The sequence below is a fragment of the Neophocaena asiaeorientalis genome, unplaced genomic scaffold (genome assembly GCF_003031525.2).
Source record: "Neophocaena asiaeorientalis asiaeorientalis breed wild unplaced genomic scaffold, Neophocaena_asiaeorientalis_V1.1 scaffold30, whole genome shotgun sequence".
Lineage (NCBI taxonomy): Eukaryota > Metazoa > Chordata > Mammalia > Artiodactyla > Phocoenidae > Neophocaena > Neophocaena asiaeorientalis.
The window spans coordinates 14,112,003-14,125,102 of NW_020174923.1; the positions used below are offsets into that span (position 1 = coordinate 14,112,003).

General features: G+C 49.2%; 1 protein-coding gene across 7 annotated transcripts in view; it reads left to right on the forward strand.

Annotated features, from left to right (window-relative positions):
- The window catches only part of PECAM1 (platelet and endothelial cell adhesion molecule 1), a 100,122-nt gene extending 89,927 nt beyond the window's left edge, over positions 1–10,195 (forward strand). For all 7 annotated transcript variants that reach the window (XM_024760728.1, XM_024760726.1, XM_024760727.1 and 4 more), the window contains 2 exons: positions 4,276–4,298; positions 9,150–10,195. In XM_024760728.1, the coding sequence (XP_024616496.1) occupies positions 4,276–4,298; positions 9,150–9,179 (53 nt within the window). In that variant the 3' untranslated portion in view covers positions 9,180–10,195. The remainder of the gene's footprint in view (positions 1–4,275; positions 4,299–9,149) is intronic.
- Positions 10,196–13,100: the final 2,905 nt, after the last annotated feature.

Consider the following 13,100-nt stretch of genomic DNA (forward strand, 5'->3'; position numbering starts at 1 on the left):
TTTTTTTTTTTTCCTCTCACTGTTGCGGCCTTTCCCGTTGCGGAGCACAGGCTCCGGACGCACAGTCTCAGCAGCCATGGCTCACAGGCCCAGCCACTCCGCGTCATGTGGGATCTTCCCGGACCGGGGCACAAACCCGTGTCCCCTGCATCGGCAGGCGGACTCTCAACCACTGCGCCACCAGGGAAGCTCCTGTTGGAAAATTTTAATTCATTATTAATATGTTGTTACAGTAACTCAAGCACAAATGGCATTATGTTGCCTACTCTTAACTATTCCAACACCTGAAATATTCATTTTTAGGAAAATATAAGTACTAATACAGTAGCATACTAGAAAATTTTGATATTAAAGCTTATTTTCCCATTGGAGTTACTTTGCCTTTTTTTTTTTTTTTACATATACATGTATCTATCAGTTTTCAAATTCTTTTCCCATTTATGTTGTTACATAATACTGAGCAGAGTTCCCTGTGCTGCTATTCTATTTTGTTGACATACTGCTGAGCTAACATCTTCCTGTCCCAGCAATTAAGTCACTCTGAGGCGAGGAAACCTCCCGATCTTTGAGCTTTTTCACTTTCCAGCCATTAGATGATTCTTTGCTACATGTTCCCTGCCTGTTAGGGAGGGAAGGAGAGGGATTCTCAGAACTTGGAAGACTTTATCAGAAAGAGACCAAATTGAAGTCAGCCTCCGGAGAAGACAGAGCAAGCCCCAGGGACACTGCCAGAACGGGTGGAGAAAGAGATTTTGCCCCTCACTAAGCTTCAGCTTTCTCAGGGGAATGGAGAAAATGCTGATAATTTCCTCATAATTTAGATCTGCAAGCTTAGCACTTGGGGTTTTTTAAAGTTCTTGTTTCCTTCTCCTTTATTTGCCTGAGGTTAGGATTTGTCAGCAGTAGCAGCTCTAGTTATGGTTAATGATATGGCTTACCAGAAATGGGAAAATTCGTCTGTTTTTGTGCTCCTCAGTAAGCAGACATGTGGATGATCCTCAGAAGTGAACATTGCAGGAAAGTGATCCAGGTCCCAGTGTGGTACCTTTCTCTCCCAACCCTTAACTAGAGCCCATTTACTCCCACCCACGTGGTTTTGGACTTCACGCAGGATAGTCTGTTACTCAGCTGAGCCCTCTTGGTTGAGATGGAGGCGGCGTCTTCGCAGGGTTTGTTCATAGCTTGGTGCTCTGGGCTGTGAGCTGACCTGGAGTCAAAGGCGCCCCCCACTCCACCTCTTCCTCCTCTGCCTGGTGCCAACTAATTCAAGGAAAGGTTTGATTCTTTTCCTCCCCCTTGTTCTCTAGTGCTCTCCTAGTGACAGGAGCTAAAAGAGCTAAACCGTAGCTGGGTAGAGAGCCTCTCCGTGAGTCAGCTCATGGTTATCCGTTGCAACGCTCCTCAGCTTCCCTCAGCCTGCTGGAGCCTGGTGTGAACTGGAATTCCCGGCTAGCCAGGGAAGTGTGTATCTTCACTCTGATTCAGCGATTGATGGCTTTACAGTGCCCCAGCTCGTCCTGAAAGTACTTTATAAAATGGTTTGCAGTTCATCCAAAGCATAACTTACTAACATATATTTACCCCAGTTTTTAAGGCAGGAGAATAAAGCGGTTCATTATAATTAATTAGCAATGCAGTCAAGTTCTTCCCTATGAAAGAACTAAGGTCTAGGATAAGATTTCCACAGTTTAGGGCAGAGATTCTCAATGCAAGAGACATTTGGCAATGTCTGGAGACAGTTTTGGTTGTCATAATTTGGGGCGGGAGGAGGGGTGCTACTGCATCTAATGGGTGGAGGCCAGGGACGCTGCTAAACATCTTAGAATGCACAGGACAAGCCCCATAACAAAGAATTATCCAGCCCAGAATGTCAGTAGTGCCAGTGTTAAGAAACTCTGGTTTGGAGGAATTCGTTTCCTGTCATTCCTCCAAGACGAGAGCTGGTTTTCCTCCCTAGATGCCCTGTGCCCACCTTGGAGGTATCCTGGGCACATCCCACCCGACAACTAGTGGTTCTGGGGAGGGATGCCAAGTCCTGCTCCAGACACTAACCTATGTCTTTTGGATCAGGCAGGGCCCACCTCCCTCACTCCGCCTCCTTCTTCTGCTTTCTCTTTGCCTGGAATTCAGACTTCTGGGATACTTCTTAAGGGAGCAGAAATCCAGTATACCAAGAGTGGCTGGTCATGGAGACGGGACCAAAGAACAGAGAGGCCCTATGCCATGTCCCCTCTGGGAGGGAGAGAAGAGCACTTTAGGACCTGTCCCCACCCATCCTGCGAGGCCCAGAGCAAACTAGCCTAGTGGGCACTGACAGCCTGCCCCCAGGGTGGCATCTCCTACCTCAGAGTGCAAGGCAGTAAAACTTGCTCCATTAAAAAAATATATGGGGGCTTCCTTGGTGGCGCAGTGGTTAAGAATCCGCCTGCCAATGCAGGGGACATGGGTTCGAGCCCTGGTCCGGGAAGATCCTACGTGCCACGGAGAAACTAAGCCCGTGCACCACAACTACTGAGCCCATGTGCCGCAACTACTGAAGCCTGTGCACCTAGAGTCCGTGCTCTGCAACAAGAGAAGCCACTGCGGTGAGAAGCCCACGCACCGCAACAAAGAGTAGCCCCTGGTTGCTGCAACTAGAGAAAAGCCCATACGCAGCAAGGAAGAACCAATACAGCCAACAAATAAATAAATAAATTTATTTAAAAAATATATGGATACTACCTACCAGATTCTGGTACCAAAAAGAAACAAAACAAGTGTGCATAACTTGGAGCTCCATCAGCATTATCAGCATACTTGAATTTTAGTATTCTGTGTCCCTGTTGCTTTAGGAAACACAGCCTGAGGCTCTTGCCCTCCTGTGTCTGATTCCAGAGCCCTTGGGGCTTTGGAGGAATGGGAAGCATGGGATCCTTTGGGTCCTCCCAGGTCAGGTTTGGGCTGGGGTTGGGGTGCTGCCCACAGCCTTACTCAATGTGTGGAAGTTTACACAATGGCTCAACTTCTTGGTCGGGCTGATTCATCCATTTGGCCTTTGACGCCTACCTCTGACCCAGCCAGGACAGAAGGGGGCCCCTTAGGAACTCCTGGCCCTGTTCCCTCTAGAGGAGACGCACAATGGAGCTGTGATAAGACAGGGTTTGAGGAGGAAGTAGACTGGTGGAAACAGGATATTTTTAAATTAGAGAAAGAAACAGAAGATTGTGACTCCTGTTGTGACAGTTGGGTCCTGAGACAGCCCAGGATTCAAAGGGACTGGGCTTAAGCTTGGGCGGTACCAAGGCCCCTTGAATTGCCTCTCAAGTAAGACTGAAGATTTGGGAGTGGGGACAGGGTATGACTCTCCACCACCTTTAAGAATAGCAACCAACCCCCAAACCCTCATCTCCCCTTGGGCCTTCCCCAGGCTTCTGTGTCTTCGGAGCCATGTCCATAGTGGGCTATTTGGGGAATCAGCCCCAACGTGTAGGCCACTCCCCATTCAGAAACTCTGCTGTTAGTGGGGCCTGGTCCTGTCCAAGAGGCAAATCATAGCCCTCTCTTGCCTCTTGCCGTGAAAATCATTCCTAACTAATGCAGGCGGGGGTCACGCACCCTTCGACGCAATGTCTCCTGTTCTCTTCTGGACATTTTCAGAATGTCCAGCCAGTCCCGGCATGCATCCTGGCAGGAAGACTGTGTGGTCTCCGGATAACTGAGATGAGGCTCCCCGGGCCCTGCCCTTCAGACAGCACTTGAACCATATATGCCAAGGGCATTGGCCTTGTTTGTACTTTCTGCTCCATTTGATCCCACTCCTGGGAATAGACAAGCTAGTATGAAATATGGAAATTGCTTTATTCCCAAAGAGGACATTGGCAGCATTATTTAAAATAGCCAAAACTTGGAAAGCACCTCAACTTAAATGTTGACATTTAAGTCAACAGTGGAACCAGAGATAATTTTTACCTGCTTTCTACTTTTCTGTAGTTTTCAGTTTTTTCCCTAAACTAACAGGTGCTATTAATTCTTAAACAACTGTTTAAAATGTTAAACTAGCTGCCCGGGACTTAATATGCTTGTCACATGGAGCTACAGGGCCCAGGGGAAGCTATCTATGGGCAAAAGAGCCATAAACCTGGGGACCCAGTGAGCTTGAGGGTCTGGCGTCTCCTGCACCGCGCCCCCTCCCTCCCTCTTTATTTGCGCAGCTCCTGAGATGTTGGGCGTAGGGGGTGGGGGGAGCCTAACTCATGCTCTGTGTTGCTCACCTCCATGTTATCCTTTGTTTTGCAGATTTCGTGGAAAACAGATATTCCGTAAGTACACATTTCATATGCACTATTTTTTTTTAAAACAGTCCATCGAACAGTGAAATATTTCCAGACTCACCCAGGTTCTGCAGCCCCAACAATGACACCCCTAGACTAGCCTCGTCTGTTTCAGACCAGGAGCCTGGGCTCCTCTGACTAGCCTGGTCATCAGGCTAGCCAGGTTTTCTAGGCCAGCTGTGATTTTGAAATTCTCTCCTACTGTTTCCATCATTATGACTCAGCCCACTTGTGAAGGGAGAGCCTGGAAGTCCCCCGCAGGGTTGGGAATCTAGGGCTCTCAGCTCCAGATGAGCAAAGTCCACATTTCCTCTGAGTCTAGGTCCTTGGAGGTGAGGCAGATTCGGGGGGTGTACTTGGAGAAGAGAAGCGTCCAACAGTCACCCTCACACACCAGGCTCTCTGCTGCAGGGGACACACAAGGTCTTTGATCCGGTGAGGGAATCAGATGAGTTTTCTTGGCTGAGAAAGCAAAGGGATAACAGCTACTCCAGAAGCCATGGAAACAGAGAACAGAGGTGCTTTGTTCTGCCTGGTTAGTGGTCTCTTCACCAAGGAGGGGTCATTTGGATGGGCCATGAGGAATGAGCGGGTTCCAGCAGCGTCCAGGTAGAAAGATCATCAGGTGCAGCGTGAGGGTTGGAGCAGTCTCTAGCAGCTCAGAATGGGAGCAGACGGGGGTGCCGGTGACAAGTGATAGGGGAAAGGTAAGTTAGGGCTTGCTTGGGAAAGACTCGAACACCTCATTATGAGGTTTCATTCTGTAGGAAATAGAGGATTTAGGAAGCTGCCACTTGGCAGATGGGAATGTTTAAAAGAAGTGCAGAGGCCCAAGTTCAAGTTTTGTGAAGACCCATTTTCCCCTATCTTCCTACTCCCGACCTTTTTATGAGCTACCCAGCAGCACAAGAGTTAACTAACTGGGCAGCTAACATCTTAAGAAATGAGGGATTTGTCTGGCAAACTGCTTCTTTAAGGTCTGGGAAGAACTTTCAGCAAGATTGCCGGTAGCCCTTCCAATGGGCCCCCAGCTTCCTTTGTTTTGCCTGAGTCTGAATTCTTGTAAAACAGAGAACTCATTATGCCTTTGACAGACAGGAAGCCGCTGACATTCTTTTTATGGAGGAAGGCTATCAATTTAAGGAAAAGAGGAATGAAATGAATGTCTTTTTCTAGCCTAAGCCACCCAGACTCCTGAAATCAGAGACTGTTGCATTGGAAGGAAAAGGGGCCCAATTTATAGATGAGAAAACCAAGTCCTGAATTGGCAGGACAGCTTGACCAGGGTCACCCAGCTTGTTAATAGCAGAGCCAGGACTAGAACCCTAGGTCTCCAGACTCCCCAGCCAGTCCACAACACAAGACTTCCTCCAAGAAGTGATGTCACTGTCCCAGCCATCATGGCGTTGCGAGAGTGGAAAGTGAGAACTTTGCCCCATGGGCCTTGTGGGTCTCGGATAAAGAGATGTTCTCCCGCTGCAATAATCGTGGCTGTGTCCACCCAAGGCAGGTCTGCTGGACCTGCAGGACTGACTTATTTACTTTTTCTTCAATCCAGATGATCTCTCTGGACAAAGGCTCTGAGCTCTAGGACAGACAGTACTTCCCCTTTCCCCAGAAGCCAGCCCATGGGCCCAGGAGTCTGCTTCCAGAACGCTCCTGAGAGTTCACCCATGGCTGGTCCTGTGCCCCAAAATAATAAGGCCTTTTGGCGGGAGCACAGGGATTCCCAGCCGTTGGGAAAGGCATTTTGAATCTTTAAGGGAATGCGTCTTGTTTATAAAAGAAGCAGGTATAGTTTCCCTAATAATCAGCTGGTGAGGGTCAGGAGAAAATTAATTGAATTGCTCAGCAGGGAAATGGGAGGGGATTTCCTTCCTGAAATCAAACCTGGCGATCATTCCCAGTTGTTTAATGGCCGTTGCTTCTGAAAACATATTGGAGGAAATATCTTAACAATGAGATAGCCACGTAGCCAAATACTAATTTAGTATTGTTCAACTTGCTTCAATGGCGCATTCTGACTTCATTTTTCCTCTGCCATTTTTGCCTTGTTTATAAACCGTGTTGTGGCCCAGGCAGACAGATAACGTGAAAAGAGAACACCCTGTACTTAAAGGGATGAATCTGGACCCGCGTGAAAAGAGAACACCCTGTACTTAAAGGGATGAATCTGGACCCGCGTGGGTCTCAGGATCTTGGAAGGGAGGACTTGCCTTCTTACTGACAAAAGGCAATTTCTAGTTACAACTCATCTCCTTCCCTCCCGGGAGCCAGCGGGCAGCTGGACTGCAATGGGAACAGCCCTGGAGTTGGGATCAAGAGACTGGGGCATGAGTTCCAGCTCTCCAGCCAAGCCTAAGCTTCCGCATCTGTAAAATGGAGATGGTGATGGCAACAACAAAAACAGTAATGTCTACCTATTTAAAGACCATCTTCAGGGTTAAGTGAGAAACATGTGTGCAGATTGCAAACTGTCATATAAAAGCGAATCGATTATCTATTTTAAAGTTCTTTTCATCAAACACTCTGGCAGCATAAGGCACGGATGGAGAATTTACTTCACTTGGCCCTGAAACGCCCCTGTCACCTGAGGGGAAGGTAGCAGTTGCTTACCCAAAGCACAGGATTCAACCCAAGCCAAGCTTTGACAGGAAGCAGAGAGCCACATTAAAACTTGACTTTTCCCTGATACCTATTTATTAGACATGTCATTTCAGGCAGATTTCCTAACCTCTCGGGGCCTTAGTGTCCTCATTTGTAAATTGGAGGAAATAGAACCCTCTCACTTAGTTGTTGGAAGGATTAAGCTAGCACCTAGCACAGATCTGGTTCACTGGAAGTGCTGGGACGGGTTGCGGGGGGGGGGCGCGGGGGAGACATTCTAGAAGCAGGAAGTAGAGATCCCAGGAGCGTTAGAAGCAAAATGACCTTTGAGAGTGTCCACACCATGTTCTGGCCAGAAGTGGGGCAATTTCTTGGCTGTACTTGGTGTCTGACAGTTGGCCTCTGATTTACACACAGGCAAGCACAGCCTTGGATGTGAGCACATTAACCTTAACTTCCAAATCCCCAAGGCCTGGATGACTGTGGCCCAGCCTTTCCCATCTCTGGAGCTGGTCCTGCAGCAGCTCCCCGAGCACTCACTTCCCCTGGAGAGGGGAGCGGAGGTGTCTGGGAAAGGACTTGGTCTGGGGCCTGCAGAAGGCTGGACACCAGGGTCACACACACACACAACACACACACACACCCAGCTGAGCGGAGGAAGTGGAGCGAGGGTAGCTGCCAGGGCTGGCGGGCCTCCAGCCTCCGGGGGCCAACACAGCTCTCTTGGCCTGCTTGCCTGGGTCTCTCCTGGCAAAGGAGGAGGCAGAGCCTTGGCCTTCCGGCTGGGGCCCCACAGACCTGCATCCTGTTCCGAGAGGCTCCGCAGCCCTGGCAGGACCAGAATGAAACAGGGACTCCATCTCAGCCAACCCTCAGGGAGACAGACAGCCCGGCCATGGCGTTCCCAAGACCTTGGCCAATCCCCACAACTTTTGCTCCTGCCTCCCCCTGAGATCCACCTGCAGCAGGGGGCCCTGTGCTCGCAGAGGGCCCAGAGTCAGGCACTCAGGCAGGTGCTGCCTGCTCTTCCGGACTCACTGCTGCCCAGGGCCCAGTATCTCCCATCATGCTCCACTCTTGCCCCCTTGCTCCATCCATTCATCAAAATCCACCCCACCTCGCTGCCCAGCTAGGGTCCTCTCACCACCTCTCAACTCCTTCTGCAGTTTGTTAGGACCTCTTCCACCTTCTAACTTCATGCTAACATTGTTTGTCAATAATTGATAGGATATAAAATTCTCGGGGGCAGGTTCTTGCATCCTCAGCAGAAATAACAGTGCCTGGGTCAGACGGGGGTCCAGTCACTGATGGGTGTGTAGGGGACACAAATAGCCTGTGGAGCAGTTAGAGAACACTGCAGGGTGGCATCTGGAATTTAAGAAAAAAATTTTTTTCACTTTTATTGTGGCAAAATAGACACAACATGAAGTTTACCATCTTAACAACTTTTCAGTGTACAATTCAGGGGCATTAATGCGTTCTCATCGTTGTGCAACAATTGCCAAATCCATCCACAGAACTTTTCATTATCCCAGACGCAAACTCTGCACCCATGAAGCCCTGACTTCCTATTTCCCCTTCCACCCAGAATGGCAGCTACCATTCTACTTCCTGTCGCTATGAACTTGGCTCTCCTGGGTACCCCATTTAAGTGGAATCACTTGTTCCTTTTGTGTCTAGCTTATTTCAGTTAGCATAATGTTTTCAGGGTTTATCCATGTTGACATGAATCAGAATTTCATTCCTTTTTAAGGCAGAATCATATAATTTAAGAACATTCAGGTTTGATCATTTGAGTTCAGTCTTTCATTTGTGAAATATAAAAACAAACCTAGAGAAGGTTCACCTCATGTTAGAGGCAGAGCTGGAGCAAGACACCAGGTGTCCCTTAACTTTCCTAGTCTTCCTCTTTTCTAGTCTTCCCCATGTAGTACTCATGGGACCTAGTGCTGGGTTCACAGTGGGTGCTTGATGACATTGGTTGCTAGCCTGATGTGCAACGTGTTTGTGGGGGGAGTAGAGGCTGCAGGCCCTACAGAGCAGGTGTGGAGAGAAGGGAAAAACGAGTGTGGGCAGGAGCTGCCCCACAGGGCAGGGCGTGTCCTCAGATGACAGCACTGCTTTGCAGTTCCTTTGAGACGTGCTTTGTGCAGTGTTTCATATCTTTCCACCAGGCCAGTCTTCAATCCTGAAGGGTGTGACCATAGTGTGTCTTGTCTCTTGTCACTGCAGAGAACGGAAGGCTCCCTTGATGGAACTTAGGACTCCGAGAGCACACGCTCCTCCCCGGGAGGACACCCACATTCTGAGAAGAGCAGATGATGCCTGTATTCCAAGAGTTTTGTGCACTTATTTATGAACCTACCCTGCTCCCACCGAACCACGTGGCAATTCCTCAGGCCAAGTCACCAGCTCTCAAATCCATCTTAACTACATTTATGTTGGGTATAAAGGGCTAACAGAGGGGCTGGTTAATTTCCCACACGGCCCGCCTCCCACCAAGCCGGAGCATCCTCGGGAGTGGCCAGAAGCAGCAGGAGGTTCAGAGTAAACTGGCCACTGAGATATTTTGAAACTTGAATATTTTGTCTTGTACAGAGATCAAGAACTTTTCCAAGTCCCCTCATACACAGAAACCAGTTTCTGTTTTGTAGTCAATCTCTCCTAGCGAACGGCCTGACTTGGGGGCTAGTTTTTCTCTTTGCCTTTGGTCCTTCAAGGGTCTGTGGTTCTGGGCAGTCCTTGTTCCTTGGAAGTACACAGCATGGACCAGACAGCTGCACCCTGTCCCCTCTACCACCTCACCTGCCACAGATGGGAAGACAGAGCTGCTTGGGAGCAACCCCTTTGAGATGCCAGCTTGAAGATGAGGTTCATTCTGTGTAATGCACCAAGTGGAAGTGAAGTTGGGCAAAGCACAGATGTCCTTAAGCTGGTTTCCTATTCCCTTTCTTTCTTTTCCTCTACCATGCTGAAGGCCGAAGGACAGGAACATGATTGCCTCCAGCAAAGATTTTTTTTTACTAGAAAAATGAAATGCCTATTTTTCTTACTAATTTTTTGTTATTTATTCCTTGCTAAAGGAATGGTCTCCCGAGGTCTTCAAATGTTTCTGATGGTGCCCTGAGTGGGTGGATGAGGGGCTGCGGCCATTCTGTGGTGGGGTCGCACTAGCGAGCACACCCAAGCGAGACCACCTCCCTTGTCCTCCTCATTGACACAGCTGCAGGGACCCTGAGGGGTGTTGTATTAAATAAATTTGATCTTTACTCTTCACAGACCTGTGAGATGTCATCTTCTGAGAGGCCACACACGTACAGAATATCTGTTGTGCCTGGGGACTCCTCAGGGCATCCACGGCCACAGAGAACCAAGCAGGTCCCGTCAGCAGGCCAGGACCTCGGTGGCCTTCACTGAAGTCAGAGGTAGTCTGAGTCTCGAACCCTGAGTTATTAATATCCATCAGCAGGTGCTTCAGTTTGCTTCCTGGCTGAAACCTGCTCGGCTGCTGTTGTCAGATTGAGTGAACAGTAACAGCTGCCCACCCCGCCCCCAAACCAGGATGCCCGGTTAAATTTGAATTCCAGATAAACAGCAAATAATTTTTGAGTATAAGTATGTCCCATGTAACATTTGGGACATACTTATACCGCAAGAGTATTCATTTATCTGAAATTCAAATTTAACTAGGCATCTTATGTTTTAACTGGTAACCCTACTGGCAAAGCCTCCTCCCACCCCTCTAGGCCTCAGGATCCACCCTCCCCCGTGGCCTCAGACCAGACCTCCCTGCCCCACAGGCCAGCACCACCCACTGGACCTGAAGGCAGAGGAGAGCTGCGTGTGTCCTGGGTCTGCGGTGGCAGAAACTTGAAGGAGCCTCTTTGTCTCTTCATCTCTAAGATGAGTTAGACTAACGGTTCTTAACATTTGGAGGGTTTAGATTCCTTTCAAAATATGATGGCAGCTGTAGACACACACACACACACACACACACACACACACACACACACACACACACACAATGTTGTATCACAAAGATGCTATACAATTTCCCGGTTTCCAGGGCCATTGACTCAGTGCAGAGACAAAGGATTGGATAATCGCTAACAGCCTTCAAGCCTGATAGTTGTTGTGTCGGTGATTTGGGGTGCACCCCGAGCCCCTGTGTCAACTCCTCAGTCCCTTGCTGCCACCAGAGCAGAGCATGTCTGTGGAAGCTGGGAAGACCCTGTTCATACTGCTTATCACTTATAAATGGAGCATAATTGGGTCTTTATTTTTCCCCTCAGTCTATATGTCTGAGAAGCAGGCCACACACGCAGGGGTCTTTCTTTCAGTATATATATTTTTAAATTTAAAAAAATTTTTTAATTAATTAATTTATTTTTGGCTGCGTTGGGTCTTCGTTGCTGCGCGCGGGCTTCCTCTAGTTGCGGCGAGCGGGACCTACTCTTTGTTGCGGTGCGCAGGCTTCTCATTGCGGTGGCTTCTCTTGTTGGGGAACACGGGTTCTAGGCACGTGGGCTTCAGCAGTTGTGGCACATGGGCTCAGTAGTTGTGGCACGCGGACTCTAAGCACAGGCTCAGTAGTTGCGGCGCACGGGCTTAGTTGCTCCGCAGCATGTGGGATCTTCCCGGACCAGGGCTCAAACCCGTGTCCCCTGCATTGGCAGGTGGATTCTTAACCACTGTTCCACCAGGGAAGTCCCTCTTTCACTATATTTAATGGCTGAAACCTCCCAACTCAGGATCCTGGTTCCACTGTCCTAACCTGACGCCATAACCAAACGTCTAAGCCTGAGCTCATCACGTAACAAGGAGGGTCCAGTCACCATTTCCAGGAGAGGAAGGACGTTTTCTTAGCTGTGGAACTTGTTAGTTAGAGCTCCCTCTTGTGTCTTCATGTTGTAATAGCTTATTAGAGCAGAGACCACTTAGAAAAGGCAGAGTGGAAGTTTTTCCCTCTTCTGAGGAGCCACACGAGGTCAGCCACCCATTTCGTGAGCACATACCGAGCGCTCCACCAGCAGAAACTGACTGCCTGAACTCTCACTCCGTGACATAGACTCAAGATGGGCAAAGTGATCCCAAGGTCAACATTAATTCATTTATGCAGTGGTTTTCTACCAGGGCGCTTTTAACTCCCAGGGGTCACTGGGCAGCGTCTGGAGACATTTTTTTTTTTTTTTTTTTTTCGGAGACCGGGGCACGAGCCCGCGTCCCCTGCACCGGCAGGCGGACCCTCAACCACTGCGCCACCCGGGAAGCCCTGGAGACATTTTTATTTGTCACAGTTGGGTGGGGCACGTGGTGGGTAGAAGCCAGGGAGGCCATTAAATACCCTACAATGCACAGGACAAACCCCTATGACAAAGAAGTATCAAGTCCAAAATGCCAACAGTGCCAAGGTTGAGAAGCCCTGCATTGAACCAGCCAGTTTATTCATGTATTTACTCAGCAAGCTTGCATCCATCCACCATGCTCTGTTTTCCCGACACTTGGGAGTAGGAAGATTATAAGAATCACACAGCCCCTGATTTCCTGTACAATCCAGTAGCGATACAGGTGAGTAGAGAGCCAGTTACAACAGTGGGACAAAGGTGGTGATGGAAAAATTCAAAGCCAGTGGGGGCATAGGGAAAGGGCTCCTAACACAGACTTTGGGGGATCAGAGAGAGTGTCCAAGAGGAAGGTGGGTCTAACCAAAGATCTGAGGGCAGGTAGAGGGGAGCAGGTCAAAAAGGTGGGTTGAGGAGCAAGGAGCATGACCAACAATGGGGGGACGTGTGCTAAAACCCTGAGGCAAGGGAGAGGATGGTGTCCCCAATGAATATAAGGAAGACTGCCTGTCAGCCCTATGACCCAATCAGTCCTCTTCAAAAAGCCAGCACTGTCCCCTGGGAATTTCTGCCGGGAATCCCATTGGCCCGACCCAATCTTTGAGAGTCTTAAGAAGAAGGTTGCCGAAAGTTGCTCGGCCAGAACTCACTCCTGAGCACAGTTGTTTTTGAGACTCTGCACCAGTGTCATTAGCATGTTGGAGAGAAAACTTCTGCCATAGGTCAGATTCTGCCCTTGCTCACTCACCGCTCTGAGGCTCAAGTAAGAAGGCGAACTGGAGGGAGGTGGATGCCCAGCGGGACAGTCTCCACAACTGGGGTCCACGGGAGGGTGTGGGTA